General features: G+C 32.6%; 1 protein-coding gene across 1 annotated transcript in view; it reads left to right on the top strand.

Annotated features, from left to right (window-relative positions):
• The first annotated feature begins 5,229 nt into the window (after nucleotides 1–5,229).
• Nucleotides 5,230–22,784, top strand: part of LOC126768533 (uncharacterized) — a 44,784-nt gene continuing 27,229 nt past the window's right edge. Inside the window, exons 1-2 of the mRNA XM_050486707.1 lie at nucleotides 5,230–5,545; nucleotides 18,385–18,602. Of these exons, the coding sequence (XP_050342664.1) occupies nucleotides 18,500–18,602 (103 nt within the window). The 5' untranslated portion in view covers nucleotides 5,230–5,545; nucleotides 18,385–18,499. The remainder of the gene's footprint in view (nucleotides 5,546–18,384; nucleotides 18,603–22,784) is intronic.

Genomic DNA, 22,784 nt, shown 5'->3' with positions numbered 1-22,784 from the left:
TTAATAATGTCAGTGGTTTCGGTGCGTGAGTCAACGACGTTTTTAAGAAGATTTGTAGATCACTGTCAAATGAAAATTATTATAATTTATCATCGCTATAAACACATACGCAAACGTATTTTAAATATATTTTTAGCATCACTAAAAATAAATTGTTTATACTTTTGTCGGTTCTTTTAAGAGCTTTACGCTGAACCGATATGATTTATTTATAAACAATAAAGCCTCATAAAAGTATAGCCTACTGGAATAATGTATTTTTATTTTTAAATAACTTTTTATTATTCTTATTTACAAATAATATTAAATTTGTATTATTGGTATTTAAAATACTAAATAACAAGCAATACGAACAAAATATTATATTCTTGATACACTTGTTAGAAACATTTTGTATAAACAAATTTTAGCTTACATATCTCATGATTAGTAATAAAATATTATTAAAAATTATAACAAACCAAACAAAATGTTTACCTGCCACTTCAAATTTAGAACCTGATGATATATAAGGGTTCTATTATTTAGGTACATTTGTAAAAATAATGTGAAATAATAACGCGCCATGTGAAATTTAATTAATTAAAACGACTTCGCTTCCCCACAAATCAAGGCTTGTCAAGCATGGTGTCAAATCTCGAGAACAAGGAAACAGCTCAGACGATAGAAATGTTAAAATACGAAAGAGAAGGTAAATGTGTCAAAAAAATATTATTTATAAATGATAAATTAACTTTGAGCTAGTATTTGTTTGTTTTTATGCAAGGTAAAAAATATTTCAATTGCATTATTTATCTGTGTAATTTGTGTAAGATAATAGTTACTATTGAGTTTCTTGTCAGCTCTTGGTAGAATCTACTCTCCAAGTGACATCCTGTTAATGTCTGTTTCCACTCCAAACCGGTGGTAAATTCATCTTGTAAAATGACGATTCAAAAGTGCTCGCAAAGAACTTACTTATATAAAGTGTATTTTAATTTTTACATGTCATTCCAATATCAACTTCGAATAAAACCCGGCCGACTAACTAACACCCAGAGTAATAGAAAAGAGAGCATGGAAAACTACTGCTACATACTAATAATCCTCGACGAACCTATCACTAGCATATATATAATAGCACTAAATCAATCACCATGATCAAAAAATTAAACTTTAAGTATTCTATTATATTACAACTATAACTGACTCGTTGGTCTATAACTGCCTCGTTGGTCTCACTAGACCATCTCTCAAGCCACTGCTTGATATAAGGCCGCAGACCCGGAGGTCCTGGGTTCAATTCCCAGGTCGGGCCAATAAAAAAGTTATTGGGTTTTTCTATCAGAAAATTCTCAGTAGCAGGCCGGAGTCTGGAAGTTGGAAGTGTGTACACTCCCGTGCCTCGGAAAGCACGTAAAGCCGTTGGTCCTGCGCCTGAACTCTTTCCGGTCGTGTCGGATTGCCGTCCCAACGGATTATGAGAGTTAGGGAATAGAAAGTGCACCTGTGTTTGCGCACACACTTGTGCACTATAATATCTCCTGCTTAGTTGGCTAATCTCACTTGAGATTGGCCGCCGTGGCCGAAATCGGTCTGGAGGACATTATTATTATTATTATATCACAACTATTAATTACATATTACTTAATTATTAATGTAATTAATAAAAAAATATTTGGATGGAATAATTGAAAATATTATAAAAAGAGATGAACTCATATGTCTTTGTTTGATAATTTATATATTTTCTTTAAAGATATCTAAGCCGTATATCTTCATTGTCTCTCAGACCTGAAGCCGTAGGCTCTGTTTTTGATAGATTAGATTCGGTATTTTGTGACACAATATTGTTAGTAGTTAAAGGTTTACTATATACAAACTATAATGATTATACTAAAAAATCATAACATTAAATAAACAGTGAGTTTGTATGTACGAATTGTGAATGCTAAATTAATTCGATTGGCATAATACTACAAAGTAATACGTAATACAGTTATACCTTTGACTGTATACATATATTATAATTTCCTGGTGGAAGGGCTTTGTAAACTCGTCTGAGTGGGTACCTCCCACTCATCAGATATTCTACCGCAAAACAGCAGTACTTGGTATTGTTGTGTTCCAGTTTAAAGGGTGAGTGAGCCAGTGTAATTACAGGCACAAGGGACATAACAACTTAGTTCTCAAGGTTGGTGACGCATTGGCAATGTAAGCGATGGTTAAGATTTCTTGCAGTGCCAATGTCTATGGGCGTTGGTGACCACTTTCCATCAGGTTAATTGGTCACTTTACTTACCCATATGCTCGTCCGCCTACCTATATATAACATATACGGCAATTATAGTGACTCTCTTCAGGCATTTAGAGCAGTGACCTGAAGAACTGCAACATTAATGATAGGAAAAAAATAGTCAAATTGATGACTGGGAAAAAATCAGTCAAAGTGATTTTCTAGTAAGTGCTGGCAAAACAGTAATAAAAATATAAACTAAACGTCACATAAGATAATTGTATTGAATTTTGCATATTTGTTAATACCTTTTTATTTGTTTAAAAATATTGGAACGATACTTTTAGCAAGATATTATCCCTTATTCATGGTAGTATTCTTTAACCAAAGGTACTACGAGAATGGGTCTTTTCTCATTGTTCTTTTTTTTTCTTAATTTGATTCTTACCTAAGCGAGTTTTGTTCAAACCCGACTGGGTAACTGCTTCTACCGCCAAACAGCAATACTTAATATTAATGTGCTCCGGTTTGAAAGGTAAATGACCAAGTGTAATTATAGGTAAAAGGAACATACCATCGTACTTCTAAAGGTTTGTGCCTATTTGTCGATGCAATAAATGGTTAATAATGGTTTTTGTTGGTTTTTACTACTTTTTTTGTTCCTAAATATAATATTGACTAATCTAAATTGAGTTCGATTAAAATTTTGATTTTATTATATCGAGTAAATGGTTTTCGAATATGTAGTAAAATAAATAATACCCATTCATAAAACAACGTCAAGAACCTTTTTTCTCTTTCAAATATAAAATAAAAAAGGATAAAAATTGTAAAATAACTTTGTATTTTAACTAAGAGCAAGATTAAGAAGTTGCTTGCTGCTTAAGCTTTGAGAAAATCCATTTTAATGTGAGATCCATTTTAAGTGTTAAGATGTCTAAGCGATTATTGTTAGACGTATAAAAATAAATTATAATTGCTTTGAACAAGTCCTTTGTTCGTCAGAAACGTTTCCTCATGTAACGTAACATATGCACACTTAAGTTCTAGAATTTTACTTTCGTTGAGCTAAGGAAAATTGAACTTTAGAAAACTACTATCGATGTCTGAAATATAATAATGTATTTCATACAATATAACAGTATAAAAGTTTTTTTGTAGGAAAAGAATTCAGTTTCCTGTAGATCTTGCAGATTCTGTAAATACCGTAGTTTATATGCTTTTATCCAAATTCCAGGCTATCTCTATATCAATGTTTTTGATTGGTTCATCGGTTTAGTCGTAACGGGTTAGCAAACAAATTGACCAAGTTACTTTCACATATAAAATCCTTTTACTATTATTATCAGGATCTATCAGGTAGGATTTACTTTCACCAACAGATGTACACTATTAAATCTAAGGAATTTCATTTTTAATTTTCATTTGTCTATAGACTTTTATATAATTTTCTTTATGAAATCTTTGTATACATCAAAAAAAATAATGCGTGCGGAATAAGTATTTTCAGTTGTATTACAATAAATGGCGATTTTACATGTAAAAAAGCTTTGTTTTCGTATTACAATATTTTATTATTGATTGTTTTTAGATTAGGAACATGACGGTTAGTGGCATTTGATTCCTAAAATATACTTTATTTAAGGCAGGCAGACTCTCAAATTAAACCACTTCTTACAATGTCAATACGACGACAACCACAGACTATTTATTATATTATTTAAAATGTGGTGTCTCTTTCATCTGTAATTACACTGGCTCACTCACTAATGAGTGGGTAGTACTCACTTAGGTGGGCCTGTGCAGTAACCAAAAAACCACTGATCTGACTGAGCCCTCTAACAACATTATTGAATTTAAAATGTAGCAAAAATCTAATTATTGCAATTAATGCTCAATATTTACTACTTTTGAAATCTTCATATAAATCATTCCTTTCAAAGTAAATTATATGTCTGACTCCGTAATTACAAGCATAATATTTAATATTCATCAAAACTGACACTATGGTACAGGTGTTTCAAATTTTAATAACTCCCTACGCCAAATATGAACTACATTGAAATTTGTACAGTAAGTTAAGTAGAAAATTATGTAGCGTGATCTTCAAAATCAAATAATAAAATTACATAGCATGTGAAACAAAAAGTCGAACTCGTTTGTAATTTTAATTTTAATTTTAAAAATCATACGAGAAAATAACTTTTGTAACGGACTGAAAAAAAAATTCATCCTCGTGGAATAATATTTAACTCCGTGACGCGATGCAAGAAGCATAGAGATAGTTTATAGTCTGAAGAGAGGTCCGAAGAAGGTAGATGTTAATTTAATCTCGATAAAATGCCCGTAATCGAAATAGAAGTAGAAGAAAAATGCACGTGCAAGTGACAAGTATGTGATAAGTAAGTTTTTCCTTCGTAATGTAGTTAGGTGATTTCTGTGGTCATAATGTCATAAGACATATGAAAATTTAGTCTTTTAAAGATCATTGGACTTCTGTTTATACATTTAAAGCATTTTTTTACAGTTTTGGTGTGATGTACACACTGGCTAAGTCACTATCTCTTTTATTTAATAAGTTACATAGTAGTAGTTAATATTACGAGAATATGCCATTTAACAGCATATAGCTCTCATACAGTCAGATAAGGAGACGAGCATTCAGACGAGCATTCACACTTTACGGGTTTCTTGAAATGAAGGTCCGGAATCCTAATTAATTCAGTGTGAAAATTAAATTAGAAGTTTAAGTATCTACATGGAGGTTCAACTCGATTTGCATTACCGTCGGATCTCAAAATGAAATAAATCTAAGTTAAAAGTTAATTTTGTCAATCCGGATAATTCCTCAAGGTTTAATCAGACTAAGTTGGGTGTAATTAATGTTCACTAAGGCCACACAATCTAGGAAAGCTTCGGCTTAGCCGGTGGAGTTTAGTAAGGGCGGGCGACGGCGGGACGCAGCGAGGGCCGCGGAGCCGCGTTAGTAGCGTGATAGAGCCCGCCTGTTCAGAACGCCTGCTGCTCTACCGTGACCTTTCGACTCAAATATTTCGTTAATCGATAGTCAAAAATTTAATACAATTACTTAAAAAACTTAATGATATTTTGTTGTCTTAATACTGAAAAATATGTGAAGCAATTGTAAAGACGCTGTTTATTTTGTGAATAAAAGTTTCGTGCGCAAACTTTTGACTTTACCGCTTTTGTAATTGACTATATTTATTTTTTGTGCTTTTATTATTTCCAAAAAGTGTTTTTGAAACTATTCGATGTTTAAGCTAAACAAAATTGTATGTTATGGAATTGCAAAGCAGGATGTCAAATGAGGTAAATTTTAAAATACGATATATTTTTTAAGTTGTGTTGCTATTTTGCAGTATTAAGATGATTACAAAGTACCCGGTTTAATTAACCCAGTCTCACTAAACATATACATGCATGAAAAAAAAGAAATCATTCATCACATTGTATGGTTTTCGATTAATTATTATCCATATTTAATTTTAAATGTTATATTTTCGACATACGTTAAATTAATTCCTATTAATTATTTTTGTAGATTTATGTATTTACAGTTTATACTAAATATGAAGGGATCTAAATTCAATACGTTGTAATTATACCCATAGGAATTCATTTAAATTTATAACTCTAAAGTATCAAAAAACGGGTGTTAAATCGAATACAAAGAGCGGCAACAGCTGGAGGCAGCCGTGCCTCGTATTTTTTGGGAGTCGATCAGTAACATAATATGACCGATTTATGTCGAATATTTGTATTATTTACTTATCAACTAAAAATGATTTGTCAATGACATAAACTAACTAAAAATCTAATAAAATTATTGAAAATCAAATACCTAAATATATTTAAAATACAAATACATTTAAAATAAATATATTTAAAATACAAGTGTTAGATTCGTATGCAAAATTGCTAAGCAAGAAAATTATGGATATCGCTAATAAAAGAATTGTGTTAAGCATGAAAACGTTTATTTAAAAATTATGTAATTGGTTTGCCAAATGTGGTTTATAATTTCAACCTTATATAAATATACGCTTTATATTCACATTAAAGCATATATTTAAGTGTATTCTCCGACGCCTTTAAATCTCTGGCCGCTTTCTTAAGTCGATTCGCTGGCGTATTCAACGCGCAATAAAACGACAGAACTAATATATTATACTGGATTATATATTGTATGGGTTATTCGCCATGAGATGTAAAGCGATACCTTTGTTATTTGACTTCAGATGATACGTACTTCTCACTACATAAATACATAAAAATGCTAGTTACATTTTATGTAAGCTCCCGACAAACCATATATATATATATATATATATATATATATATATATATATATATATTTATAAAAGAGGTAAAATTTGTAAATTTGGGTGTAGAAAATCCGAAATTATTCATCCGATTAAGAAAATTCTTTCACTAATGCTTACAATGAACCTTCAGGTGGTTTAATACAATCCATGTCGAGCTGTATTAAGGCGTTAAAATAAAACAGTTTTTCGTGGAGATCATTCCACTGGAGATCAATTTTGCAACGTAAATCGACGGGAAACGGTTGAGCAAATGCGTTTCCTACGAACGTTGCCTTAATGGTGAAAGATACTGGTGAAAGATTTCTTTCTATCAAAACGTTGCAGAGCTTGCAAATACCTGTAAAAATATCTGCAACTACGTATATCTATATGTTACGATTAATTCACAAATTGATAAAAGATGACTAAAAGATATATTTAAAAATAATATTGTTAATACATTTATATTTTTAATTTTATAGTAATTGGTGGTACATAGGTGGCTTGTACAAGTTTATCTGGGTAGTATCATCGTTTCATCACATATTATTACTACCTCTAACAGCAATGCTTTTTACTACTACTTTCGGTTCGAAGGGTGCGTGAGCCAGAGTAATTATTATAATATTCTTATGAATATTTAGCATTTCTTACAGTGCCATAGCCATTATGGTAACATAAGGTAACTTCTCTTAATTTGACCATTTATCCAACTGCCTGTCTATTTTAATTAAAATATAATTGTATAGAAATGGTATAATAGTTTTTTTAATAATTAACATTAATATTATTATTAATTAATAACTTTATGCATACTCACAAGAAAAAAAAGCAAATACGAGTAAAAAGGAAAAAAAAGCTCAAGAATCGTCATGCTATATAAATATAATATATTATCGCTGAGTGAAACATCTAATACTTGACATTAAAATATAGAGGCTTTAACATTTTTCCATAGGTGCTAAAATTGATAAACAGCCGTGTCTATAATACTGCCGTAACAAAACACGGGGCGCTTCACTCAAAATATTTCACGTAGTCTACTTTGTCAATCTACACATATAAAACTTAAAGTGAATATTGCATGCGACCGGGTCCCGTGCTCCTATGAAATTTATTTCGAGGACTTATCGTACAAGTAACAGCCTATAAATATTCCACTGTTGTTCTATCGCCTCCTCTCCTTGCAAATTCCACCACGTTGCTCCATTCCGGATTGGTGGATACATATGTGGCAAATTTTCTTCTACACATTTTTACGATGATATTCCCGCTGATATGAATTACAAAGACAAATTAAATACATGAAATTAAATCTAATTCAAAAAGATACCGCAATCTTCGGGCTATCTTAGATCTGTATTTATGTTATGTAAATTTGTAATTTTATAAGAAATAAATAAGTAAGGAAGTTAATTGTGTAAGGAATTGAAACATAAATTCATACAATGTTGTTTTTTTTATAGAATAGGAAGGTGGACGAGCTTATGGGCCACCTGATGGTAAGTGGTCACCAACGCCCATAGACATTGGCATTGTAAAAAATATTAACCATCGCTTACATCACCAATGCGCCACCAACCTTGGGAACTAAGATGTTATGTACCTTGTGCCTTTAATTACACTAGCTCACTCACCTTTCAAACCGGAACACAACAATACCAACCTGCTGTTTTGCGGTAGAATATCTGATGAGTGGGTGGTATCTACCCAGACGAGCTTGCACAAAGCTCTACCACCAGTAAATATATTGATATAATAATAATGTATTGATTGATAATAGAGTTACTTAAACATAGAAACTAAAATACATTATAAGCATGTATGAAAGTATGATATAATTAATAATGTGCAATATAATTTTAAATATTCCTTAAAAAAATGTATTTTATTTTAAAAAGAATATCTTCTTAACCCAGTATCGACTCTTCTCTTAGATTTAAGAGTAATTTAAGAAAGATATGTCTTACCTTTAATTTTTGTCATTCTAGTAAAGTTATATTGGTAGTAAATTAAAGTCAGTGCGGTACCCTACTGGGAGCTGAATAAGGCTAATTTCAAGCGATCAAAGCAAGAAATTACGAGTATTGTACTTGTAAATTTGTTCACGTTCAAGAGAGAAATGCATTTTTAATATATTCCCTGGCGTCTCTTTCCCTTTTATTAGATATATTTTTTAAAAGAGATCAAACGTAGGTCACCTGTTGGTAAGTAATCACTTTGCTAAAAAACATTGTCTCTATCTAAATATTAATTATTCCCAACACTGTCAAAACGCTAACCAGTGAAACTGGGATATTATTATGAATTAACCTGGCTCATTCGCCGTTCAACCTGGAACACAGCAATAGAAAGAAGAGTATCTAGCGAAAGAATAACTCATGCAGTTTGCACGAAACCCTACATACTATAAATAAAAAGTATCACAATTTAATACACATGTTGTGTACACTTATAATCGATATACATATCAGAAGTTGATTTTTTTTCTGTGAATGTTATGTATGTCACCATTTAATATGAATATTGTTAGTGTTCCTATTAAATAAATAAATACACTGCCTGTGAAGTTTCTCAATGTACCGAGTTCCAATAAAATGTATACATGCAATAAATATACACACATATATTTAAAATAATTAGAATTAAATATAAAAGAGCATTTATTTTTACAATTTGATAATTGTCTCATTTAATTGTTACTAATGCAACAAAACAATTGTACATTAAAAAATGAATTATTAACTGAATTAAAACATAGTAAACATGTTCGTAATTAATAAATTATATTAAGATTACACGATGAGGTCGATCCCCGCAATAGATCATCGGTTTAGTATATGGCACCGCGAGACCATCCGAAGTGTATAATACCTCTAGTTGGCCCCACAGCCCGAAAGCATGAGAAAAAGTACCCAACAACCTTGCCTAGGATGACAGAGATCACGGTAGCATGCGAAAGCAATCCCGTGGCACTCCTCGTTAAGACGGAAAGGGTACCGCTGGTTTTTTTGTGGGTATTCCGATGTTCGGGGCGCACTCGGCGCCTTGGACACCGGCGAGCCCTACATACCCTCCACTGTTCCTGTGTGGGAAACGTGTAAGGCGTTTTTCCAGCGTTAATAAAAAAAGGATGACAGAGATGCCAGTAATTACATTATAAATATAGTACCTGGGCGACCAAGCTTCGCTCGGCTATAATAATTAGTTATATATTTTTTTGTTTTTGCTTTTTCCAAAACGGTAGATTTAAAAATCCAAACCTTATCTAAATAAAAATTTTGGGCCACATCGTTAGAAACGTTTCCGAGATACACGAAATAAATTTATATACAATAATTACGCATTTAACATTATAACAATAACAATAAGAAAAGATATACAATAACATGACAATGCCAATAACACTTTGCTTTGCAATTTAATTTAATTTTTAACCTTTACTGTGAGACTACGAAAATGATTAATTCCTTTAACTTACAAAGTTCACTTTTCGCGATAAAAATTAAAATTAAAATTCTTTAAGAATGAAAATCGGAAATCTATAACGTGCTTATGTAACTTAATTCGTATAATATTTATGAATTTAAAGTATAGCTGAAGCTGAAATAATTTCGTTTATATTTATAAATAGATTCGCCTTATCAACACATAAAATATTATTTACGCAAATGATTCTACTGTCGAAAATATCTTCTATGTCTTAATAATAATTAAAATAAAAAAACCGTAGATAATATTATATTATTGATATATTATTGAAGTTTTCCTTAAAATATTAGTAACCAACTTAAAACTTCCAATTATGTTCGGTTTTCCTTTGGACTACTTCGATTAAACGTTCCTTAGATTTCGGGGTGAAAGCTTTGAAAAGGTTTTTTATTCGTTTAAAAACATTTACTTTGAAACAGGCTGTTGAGTTTTAGCTGTCTTATTTGATACTTTTATTTTCACTTTTATAGTCGGACTGCTAACTTACTTTCGGCAACGTACCAGAATTTTCTTTGAATAAAACTATTTCATTTAAATCTAAACAAAAGAAAAGCAATTAAAGAATTCAAAATTCGTTGTATGCATTTAGAAGAAATCTGAAGTAATATCAGAGATTTGATAGTTTTTATTTTAGATCAGAATCGTTTGAAATTGATTTCAGAGGTTTCATGTTAAAATTATTATTTAATTACGTAATATTTTACAAAAAGTGTTTTATAGAATTCAAATTAAAACAAAAACACAGAGAAGTTAGAATAATAAATACACTTAAAATATACAAATGTAATAGCAAAATTTAAGTTCTTGTAACGGTATTAATCATTGTAAGGACAATAATGAATGGACAATTGCACATTACTCTGCGTTTGAACGCAAACCTTCATGGTTTCAACGTTCATTATTAAGAAATACTTTAAAAATAAGTTTCGTGACAAAATCTTAATGTTCACATTGCCTAATGTATAAATGAGTTAGTCTGGACTATATATAGCTATGAAAAAAAATATTTGAAAGTAAATAAACTTAAAGTTTCAAACGAAACATAGGACATGTAAATATGTAATGTATATAGTTTACCACCGAGAACATGTTTAATTTATTAAATATTTTTCATGAACCCGAATGAACTTGGAGACGTTTTGGCGTTTTTGTAGTTGTGCAACTTCAGCAGATAAATAAGCTTTATTTTTAATCATGAATGTCTTCAACTCCTGACAATTCGTAGTCATCCTCATCCTCGCTGTCATCTTATAAGTCATTTATATCAGACGTCGTATCTACCCTGATATCATATAGACAAACATTTCTCCATTCCTCTATAGTTATAGCATTCAAATTTTCTTCAGCTAATGTCATTGTAGCATTCAAATTTATTGTGAAGTAATTGGTAATAAACAAAATGACGCTTCTATCGCTACTTATGAGACATGTGGTTACTAGAGCAAACGGGTTTATTTCACCTTAGTCACACTATATGACACTACTACAAACGCAAAAACATATCCAAGCTGATTTGTCTGAACGCTATTAATAAAATCGTTTAGTACCATTTCACCATTAATGCAGAATTCGAAAGTACCAGAAAAATATTTTAATAGTAATAATTAATATTTACATCTTGCATTGGTGTATTCCGGTTTGAAGTGTAAAAGAGTCAGTATATTAATAAGTGTCGTAGTATTTAAAATTCAGTGGTTGTTGGCGTATTGATAGTGAAAAGAGTGTTGGAGTTTTATTTTTATTTTTGAGTCTATAGACGAATTTACCAAAACATATGTACTTGTATAATTTAAAATAAAACAAACAAAAACATCAACAAATTGAAGCTAATATACTCCACGTTCTCATATTAGTATTCATTTTAGTGCATGATGTGTTATGGATTATATACATATATATTGCCTTAAATAAGTTCAATAAATATATCGGTAACTACTTAGTTTCTTTTGTAGAAGGAATCTACTCGTACTTTCCAAACCAGTAGTAACTTTACACAGAATTGTCATGAGAGATTTGTAATATGATGATACAAAACTGCTTGAAAAGCTGTACTTACCTAGAGTACTTTTTTTCTGAGAACTATCATATTCAAAGCCTTACTAATAGCTAGTCCGTTTTGACTGCAAACCTTGGCAAGCATTACGGAGTTTTTGGAGTTAGTTTAAACCAAATTCACAATATTTGTTATTTTGCTCTGTTTATAGCTTCTAAAAGAATCATCAACAAATATAGCTAGTATAAACTGTCGTTCATATGACGTAACTGAAGTCTGGTTGAAACTGTGAATATTGTGAAAACGAACTAAACTACTCCTGGCCGGAGGGTAGATCACTGAACAAAAGGAGACATCACAAAGAGCAATGGAACACATTTCGCTGAGCGCTTCGCACCGTGTCCTATATTTTCTAACGAGATGATATGTCAACGTATTTTCCGTACTTTACGTATTACATCCATGTTTAGGTGAATTCGTTTCATTGTTAGTTTTGCAATGCGCGCACATGTAATTGTTGCACGGGTTGAGGGACAAAGGTGCAAGTATTATCGTACGATACACGAAGGACACGGAGCTTCTTTTGACGGAGCGGACAAAATTGCTGTGGATTAATTACAAACTAAAAGTTCAATGTCTGGGTAGGTACCACCCACTCATCAGATATTCTACCGCAAAACAGCAATACTTGATATTGTTGTGTTCCGGTTTGAAGGGTGAGTGAGCCAGTGTAATTACTTACTTACCATCAGGTGGCCCATTTGCTCATCCACCTTCCTATTCTATAAAAAAAAAAAATCTTATATATTTATCAATATTAATATCTGCCTCAATATTATTACAAAAAAAAAATATTCGTTTACACTGATTTGGTTACATATTTTATTATTTTTTATTTAATTATTAAGGTTTACCAACAGTTGTTTACACTTAATACAACACATAATACAATACAATAAAATATATATATATATATATAGAATAGCGTAACATCTAATATATGTAAATAAAATTGATCTTGTCTGATTCCGATTTATTAAAATCGTAAATTAAGTATTTGACAAATTTCTGCGGCACACTTTCTCTTTAGTTATTTAATAGTTGTTTATGATGATGAAAAAGTGTAGTCAAAAATATTTTAAGATAAATCGATAACACAGCATTTTAAAACAATAAAAAAAAACAAAACTATTAAATTTAAACCTTAAAATAATCGATGAAGGTTTTTTTTTTATATTCGTCGGGAGGGCCAATGACTCTACTCCACCTGATGGTAAGTGGTAGTAGAGTCCAAACGCGACGACGCCAGTACAGACGGGAAAAACGTTCTGCACTAGCCACCTTCGCCTTGCCGGCCCGCAAGATGCCTCTTCACGCCTCGTTTGAAGGAACCCGGGTTGTAAGAGGAGGGGAAAAGCTCCGCACGCACATCACGTTGCCTGATTTTAATGTCAGGCATCGTATGGCCACATGAAGCATGACCAATCTGTACAATGCGCTGTGCATCCGCTCTCGTGTATGCCTTTCTTGGAATTTTGGAATTTACAGGACTTGGAATTTTTATTATAGTTTGCTTTCAGTGAGTCAATGTTAGATGCCCCGCTAATGCAGCCGTTGATCCACTTGCGATATGCCGCCTGCTTAGATGATACAGCATCGGCACATTCACGAGTGAACCAACGGTTACGCGTACTCCTACTGACGAGATCTGAGCTAGGAATGTAGTATTCCATTCCCAACATGATCTCGTCAGCAACAGCAGCGGCACTAGCTGTCGGGTCATTCCCACTGAAGCAACGTTCCTTCCAAGGGACCGACGCATAGTAATCCATAATAATCATAATCAATAATCAATCCGCCGACTTATAGTGCCAAACGCGACGTTTGCATACCGCTAGTGGCGGCAGCTTGGCCTGTGGCACTCTGGTAGATATAAGGCCGTGATCCGAAGAGCCAAGAGGAGCCTGAACCACAACCTGATATTCCACCGGGTGAGAAGTCAGCAGAAGGTCCAGTAGAGAAGGTGCTTGCCCATCAATGTTTGGGATCCTGGTGGGCTGATCAACCAGTTGGGTCAAGTCATGTGTGAGAGCAAAAGCATGAGCAATCCTTCCAGCATGGTCAGTTTTGAGGGATTTCAACCATGATTTGTGGTGAGCATTAAAATCCCCCAAAAACACCAATTCCGCGTTAGGAAATTGCTCTTGCGCAGCATCTGCCACCCGACTAAGATGGTCAAATAGTCGGCTTGTCTCCAAGTCACCATTGTGGTATCTGTAGAGGCACACGTAGACTCGGCTCTGACGAACCAGGTCCACACGTACCACCAACATGGAGAAGGAGGGGTCCTCCAAGAAGCGCAGTCGGTGACAGCAAACATCCGTCCTGACGAACAAGCATACTCTGGCTTTCGCTTTGAAGGATTCTTCGAGCGTGTAGCCGGGATAATTAAGGTAGCTCGTATCGGCAGGACGGAGTATTTGTGTCTCCGTGAGAAACAACATTGCTGGCCGTGCTGTCTCGAGATGGTGGTGGACAGCGTTGAGGTTAGTGTGGAGTCCACGGATGTTAGAGAACTCGACCTCAAACAGCGAGGGTATGGTGGGAGTGTGCACCGCTGTACGACCGTTATTTCTGTTTTGTTGCGCCATTTGGGAAAAATAAAATGGAAAAGAGACGTGAAGCGAGCGACGTATTGCCACGATAGGGATGGGCAAAGTGTGGAGGCGTGTTTCCCCAAGTGGTTGCCAAAAGGAAAAATACACTGACCCGCCGGACGGAAGGGCCCCCGAACCCCCCCGGAAGTGGCCGCCGGGACCCCACCTACCGGTCACCAACCGGCACGACGGTCCACCCCGAGATTATGCGTGGCCTGGTGGGGCAGCCTCACGAGCTGGTTAGGCACGCTCGGGCCCCTGTACTATGCCACGGGCGGCCAGCGGAACAGCCGTTTCTTCGGGTCTCTCTGTCCGGCAGTTCAATACAGTTTCCCCCGGCATTGGTTCAACAGTCGTCTCCATTGGACCAACACCCATCGCGGCAATACTCGCTCGGGCTCTGGCTGTACGCTGGCTGACCTCGAAACGCGGCTGCAAGCCACTTCACGAGTTTTTCACCATGCGTACAGTGGTAACAAGCCAGGCGGATGTTTAACATCCTACCACCAGATGAGCAAATGGTCGCTCAGATATCCCTTAGTCGCCTCTTACGACACCCATGGGAACGAGAGGGGCAGTGAAATGTATTCTTTCTCAGTCACTACACGGATGTGGATGAGGTGATACCTAACCAGGCCGACTTGTATGAAGCTTTCCTATCTTTGCTCTGTGGTATATTTTAAAATATTCTATACCTTAAGATATACTCGCTAAAAGCAGGTAGCAAGTTACCGTGTTAAAACATCTTATTATATATAACATTCCTTCGTATAATTTAAATACCCTAAAAGCTATCAAATATCAATTTAAATATTTTAACGCTAATATATTTTATGGGACTCGCTAGCATGAAATAAATTGGTTAAAATGGTTTACGAAATAATGACACAGCAGTTTCCTTTCATTCAATAACTATACAAAGGATGTTTTGGCTGACCTTTTATGAAAGACAAAAGCAAGGCCTTAATCAGCGTTCGTCTTATTAAAATTGAATTTAACGGCTCTGAATGAACCCGTGCTTAAAGAAAACTTATAATTTTGAAAGTAAATCTGCATTAAGCGATCACACTTTTAAGACACTTGTAAGAGAATAGAATTAGAAGTCAAAAACAAAATTTTTGGTTACTGTTAGTCACAGTAGGACTTTTTAGTTGTAAAACTGTTGCGTACTAACAAAATCGACGATTCGAACTAAAAAAAAAGTTCGAATTTTATATACAAGTTTCAAATAACATTAATGGACAGTTGTTAATTAATTAACTCCAATTCTATATAAAATACTATTCTATCGTATTATTTGTGAATTCGAAACATAAACTACCCATAAAAAAGAACAAAATTTTATTGTCAAATAAAAATATATTGCAGTAATAAATATCGAATATCAGTATTCTGCAAATCAAATGGACACCTTTAAAAAATCGACCTTTATTACACACATTCATGTTTATCGTATTAATATTATAAATGTGAATGTTTGTAGGTTTGTTACACCTAAACAGCTAAATGAATTTTTATAAAATTTGAAATAAACGTGCAGTATGACATTTTATATTGTTTAATTCATTATGATTGATAAACATACATGATACAAATTAATTACTTTCAACAAAGCGGTCAGTCTTTAATAAAACATTAAGAAAAAAAAATTATGTATCTATATAGAATCAATGAATTATTTTGTGATATATATATATATGTTTTTTATCGAGTACTTCAAACCTTATTTTAATATTTACGATACTAGGTGACATAGATAAATATCGGTATCGTGTTCTCGCGACGCCGTTTGTTACGAGCTCAACTTTATCGGTTCCTTTTTATTATTATGAAAATAAAATGGTTTTAGAAAACATTATATCACTCTTTAATTAACGAGATCGCCAAAGGAATGATTACATTTAGTCTGATGACATTTTTTGATTAAAAATGTCAGCATTGATTGTTTCCAAGCTCGATTTCACCGAGATTGGAAAGGGCGGCTAAATTGAAGGATTAAGTTCTGTCTGTGTCAATATGATAAGAGCTCAGAAAGGCCGGGACTCCATAAAATGCAAACAGACAAGCGTGTCATTGAGATTGATCAGCTGCGATTGAAGACAGCTGTGACTGTGTGGAAAGATGTTTCATCGCGCTTTCATCTTTCTACAACTTTTGGAACAGTTGCTGCGGAAGCCAAGAACGTAAACGTTAAGATAAGTCCTTAGAAACCAATGAACCAATATTATAGACACATTTTTTTAGATATATTGCAAATATGCCAATAATGGTCTAGCTTGTAAAGTAGATCATGAATTCCTGAGTTCAAATCCCTGTTGAAGCCAATAAAAAATATTCAGTATCGGCCTGGTGTTTCGAATCAGATTATGAGATTGAAATAAATTGTGTGATACCTCGGTTTGAGCAGACACTTTTGCACGTGAAGAATAACCGCCGTGGTAAAATCGGTTAGTAGGATATCAATATTGCAAATAGATTAACGATTATACTCGTTTATAGCAGCTATTATCGGGGCTGCGCCAAAAATTAGCTTGTGTCTACCCCTTTAGAATTCATTTATTCTCATTCTAAGAGAAATTAAAACATATAATCTTCAATAAATTAACAATTTCTTGTCTTGTATCTTATTTCTATACGCTTTATTTAATTACTTTGTATGTTTTTTTAGTCGGAAATATATCATTGAACACTAACTTGTCATAAAAAACCATTATTACATTAGAGGATTCTCTAAAGACGAAATTGCAACTATTAAATAAAACAACTTAAATAATTTGGGTCGAGTTTAATTGTATTATTCAAAGATGTTTTTAATATTTATATAACATAATACTCCAACCAGATAAGCAATTACAGCTAACCTAATAGACATTTTTTAAATCATTTAATTTGAAGCATAAATAATTCCAAACGTAAAAGGAACGAGAAAAGAGTGTCAAATACGAAACGTAGGGCATTAATTTTATTAAAAAAATTTGAATTAATGAAAAAGAAAAGTTCCACTCCTAATGGTTGAATATGAGTGGAAAACTAGGGAAGTTTTTTTTTAAAACACGTAAAAAATAACCGAAAAACTAAATCTGTTATAATAAAACATCGTTTTCAATTTTGCCTCTAAAATATATTTTTATTACGTGCCATGGTCTATTTGGAAAATAAGAGTTTCTTAATTTTAAAAAATACGTTGTATTTTTTTGTTCATAATATATAATGTATGTGCGATGTCCTTCGACCGGTTTCGGCCAAGGCGGCCCATCTCAAGAAAGATTAGCCAACTGTGCAGGACACATTAAAGAGACATAGGGACGCCTCTCTTTATTTCATAACTCTCATAGCCCGATGAGACGGTGATCTAACACGACCGGAAGAGTTCAGGTGGAGGACCAACGGCTTTACATGCTTTCCAAAACTTGGGATTATACACACTTCCAAACTCCGAACTGCTACTGAGAATCTTTGACAGAAAAACTCGCTAACTTTTTATCGACCTAACCTGGGATTTGAAACCAGGACCTCGGGATCTGCGGTCTCGCATCTAGCCACAAGATCAACGAAGCAGTCAAATATAGTATATTAATATTATGAATGTAATTCATATTTTAAATGTAATATACCCTATACCTAATAAAATTACTTGTCAGTTTTTTGAAGAGAACAAATATCTGTCCAATTACTTGAGATTCATTAGTGTTTGCTTTGCAGGTACCTCGAAGCGCCGACGTAATAAAATGAACGAGTGTGTGGCGAACTATCAATATAAACGTACTTGAAATGTTTAACTGATAATAACGAAGATTAAAGTTAAACAAAGTGCTATATGCGACGTCGGAGGTATCGAATATCAGGTGGCATGGAGGTGATTCTGTCAACAGGGAGCCGCATTTTCGTGGCCTTTATCGCTACCGCCTTCTGGGGTATGGGTAAGTCATTTAATATATAAGGGCTCATTTTAGTTCGTGATAAGCTTTATAAGGAAATACATATATTGAATATAAATAAAATAATACAGTTAAAAATATAATTTACAAGCTTGGAATATTTTTTTTGTAATACGCTTTTCTATATCATAAGTTTTAAAATAAAATTAGTAGCAAATGTATACAACTTATTTTATAAATATAATAGCTATCTGGTCATACTTAAATGTGGGTATTGTAGCAAATAATGTAATTACTAAGCGATTTCTACGACTGTACCGACAGCCTAATACTTCTAAACGCACGTCCGAAGCTTTCTTTGTATGTGTCATTTGAACATGTTTCAATATCTCAGGAGTTAATCCTTTAAGTTAACCATTGAGGGAAAACATTTATAAAAGGTATGGGAACAGGCGCGCATAGAAATAAAGGTCGTCGAGTTGTAATTGGTTAATTATATTATATATGCTTGAATATGAAATTTATTTCGTTTTGTACGTTTTATTTCGGGCGTTCGGTTCGGAGTTTTATATCTGTCGCAGATTTTTAAATCGGCCAATATTAAAAACGTTTACGTGTAGCAAATTATATTTACCGTATATGCACGTTGACAAATAATTGCAATGATAGATCATTTCAGCGCTGATTGTAATTGTAAGACAATTAGTCACAGATTTTATTATTATATAAATAAGCATCTTAATAAATAAGCATCGATAACTAAAAAATATATATGATACGAATAAAAATAATGTTATTGTCGACGAAAACTTAATATTCACTAAATAAACCCGCAAATTAAGGGAGGAAGCGCTGTTTTAAATAATAATTAACATCTCCTTTGTTTCACAAATCATCTCTTCAGTTTCAATCATAATAGTGAAACTTCAGCAATGCGAAGTCTTGGTATTTGCATTACGTAACTAGTTAAACAATTATCAATGAATATCTAAACAGTATCATTCCAACTCCACCACAGATTTAAATCTCTTAATTACAATATATTATTGGCGTGTGGCAGTGATATGGAAGGCTCAGTCAAGTTGCCGCAAAAATAGATCTTTTTAGTTACTTTGTGTACGCGAAAAATACGTTGTCCAGTTTTTTTTTCAATACGACGATTACTCAAGCTGCCTTCTTTTGCCTTTGTGAGTTACCGTTTCTTAGAACACGTGTTTAACTGCACAAACTGCTTTGTACAAGTGCGAAGTAAAACATAAGTGTATGTCGGGTTTATCGTACACACTCATAGCATCGTTACTTTTTTTTATAAAGTGCACATAGGTGACCCATTCTAAGCGGCAATAGCATAATGGTTGACGTGCCGCTTAGCATTGAAAAAGTCGTAGATTCGATCCTCACACCTTACTTTATTTTTTGCCCCTACTATAGCACAATCTTTACGCTTAATTGGAGAAGATAAATAGGAATTTAAAAAAATGTTTGCGTTAAGCCCGTTTTACGCATATGTTATATAATTGATCTCACGTTATTTTACCAACTATTGAAACTATAAAGGAAAAATTAGAATAACAAAATACAGGTTGTAAACAATCAACATTTATTTTTAATTTGAATACACTGCTAAGTATAAACCTCTTTTGTGTCACGTCAACTTCAATGTCCAATGAAATCCATAATTACACTTTTCCAGCTGTCTTAATAATGTCTGACTATCTGGGCTTTTTATAAAAGATTACGTTAATTTTATAATTAATTTTTTGGTAAAATATTACACATTTAATTTCAAAAATGTATTTTTTTTTTTATTTTATAAAAACATGTTACGACATTTTCATTACAGTTATACGCGTTTTATGAGACAAAATAATTAATTAATATCGATAGTTCATTATGCAGATGATCGTAAATGTCGTTGAAAAACACAATATATTTTAAATGTTTTCTTATTTTAACCGAAAATCATCAACAACTGTACATGTACTCTTAGTTTAAATGAAGTTAAAATATACAACAATTTTATCCACAATAGTATCTTTGGCCATTAAAATCAATTATAGATTTCAGATCTTAAAAGTGGATCTGGGTTGTCTAGCAGATTACAGCATTCCATATTACTAGAAATGAAATTATTATAAGTGTATTTGTTTCATTGCCATCGAGTGAGAACAACGAAAGGGATAAAAATAAATTATAAGTTAAATAACCAACAATAAGATTTCGAATAAAATTGCGTAATCCAAGCTAAGTCTCACTAAAATTTCCGCTTTACAAGGCACGACTAAAGTAACGAATGAGCGCTCCCTATTCAAAATAATGGAATGAAGCGAAATATTCTCGCAATTGGGAGAAAGGATCTCATTTTGCCGGCGGTGACAAGCGAGACAGACATCTGAATAATGAAATAAAAAATATATTGCGTTGTTTATGCTGGGTCACCGGGAATTTAGTTAAGCTTTAGAGTCCAGTTAACAACATTCAATTAAAAAACTTTTACATAGATTTAAGTGAATAGTTTATCAGGTAACAATAATCTTAATTATAGCTAAGAATATGGTACGTTTGTCTTCCTAGGCTTTTAGAGTTAATTTCATTGTTCTAGTAGAAACTCTTTGATATATCTACTTAATTGTATCGTCACACAGATTAAATTTCTAAACGTTGCATACCTTCAATTTCTGAAACGCTGATCAAAGTCAGATTTACTAATTTGGTTTTAATCTTAACATTCGTTCGTTTCGACGAATTTTGACGATAGCAGTTGATGACGCTATGGGTGACTAATGAGCGTTTAGAAAAAGTCAAATATCTAAATATTTTCTTTTCCTTTCAAAAACTCACGGATAGCCTCAGAATTTTTATCAATTACATTTTGACTAAATTAATCAATAATATAAAATCGTAAATCAAGAAGTGTATGAATAAGACAATAAAAAATTTAAAATTGTAGGTAACAATAGTGACGTCTTGTATGTACAAGACGTCACTTTGTTTAAATAAAAAAATTAAAATTATAGGTAACAATAGTGACGTATACATATAAGATGTACAAGACGTCACTATTGTTACCTATAATTTTAAATTTTTTATTGTCTTATTCATACAATTCTTGATTGATTGAAAAGATAAATGTTTACCTTTTTGCATTTTTTCTTTCGTGTATTCCCAGCCCGTTAGGCACCACCAACCAGAAGTCATAAAATAAAAATACATTCTCAATAATCATCTTCAATAAATGGTAGTTTATACGTATTTTACAATACAATTATTGTACATACGAGTTTAAATATTTTTATAGTACTATGATAAAATTATAATTTACTTAATACCCGTCGCGACTTCATATGAGTGAAAAAGTTTATTTTTTATGAATCTGGAACACATGGGTTGGGACCCATTCAAACAGACACAAAAATATTAAATTAAAATCAATCCAACCGTTAAGGAGGAGGAGTTCAGTGAATAATTCAATATAAACCAGTAATGATAATAGAATAAATTATTTAAATAATAGTTTTAAAAAAATTACTAGACACATGTTTAAACTAGTTTAAACAAAAAGGTTTTTCATATTTCTAAATACGCAAGATATTAGATTTATAACATTTTATAAAACTTCGCAAAAATAATTTTAAGCTTTATCCGTTTGAATTGAAGCATATATTTTGCCGGTCCCTGTGAAAATTATTCAGTGAATATATTAAATAACTAGACTCAATCAAGCGTCAAATTTGATTTCAGTTCGTTTTGGTGACGAGCGAAAATATCACGATTTCACACGCCACCCGCGTGACCGCTTATTGTTGTATTATTCAACGCAATTTGATGCACACAATATTTGTAGTTTGCCCTTATTATTATAGTCAAAGCGAACTAGGCACTTATTCATCGAACGTTTAAGTTGTATAATAAGTTTATTATTGTTATTGGTAAACCACTTGATTGTTTATTTACAATTAAAATATGAGCATCATTAAATTGTAAATATATTGACATTCAATTGTGCCAAGTCGCAAACCAAAATCTCTGGATTATTTATAACCTAGTATTATTAGGTCCTTAGATATGAAATTGGCGTTTTGTACGGGAGGAATATAGTCAATTTTTTTTTATATAATATATTTACTTAATCAAAGTATTTATAATAATATAAGACTTTATATTCCTCCCGTACAAAACGTCAATTACATATGTAAGGAACTAATATACACAAATAATACTAGG

The sequence above is a fragment of the Nymphalis io genome, chromosome 5, assembly GCF_905147045.1.
Source record: "Nymphalis io chromosome 5, ilAglIoxx1.1, whole genome shotgun sequence".
Taxonomy (NCBI): domain Eukaryota; kingdom Metazoa; phylum Arthropoda; class Insecta; order Lepidoptera; family Nymphalidae; genus Nymphalis; species Nymphalis io.
The sequence above is the reverse complement of the archived record's forward strand: the minus strand, read 5'-3'. Positions and strand labels throughout refer to the sequence as shown.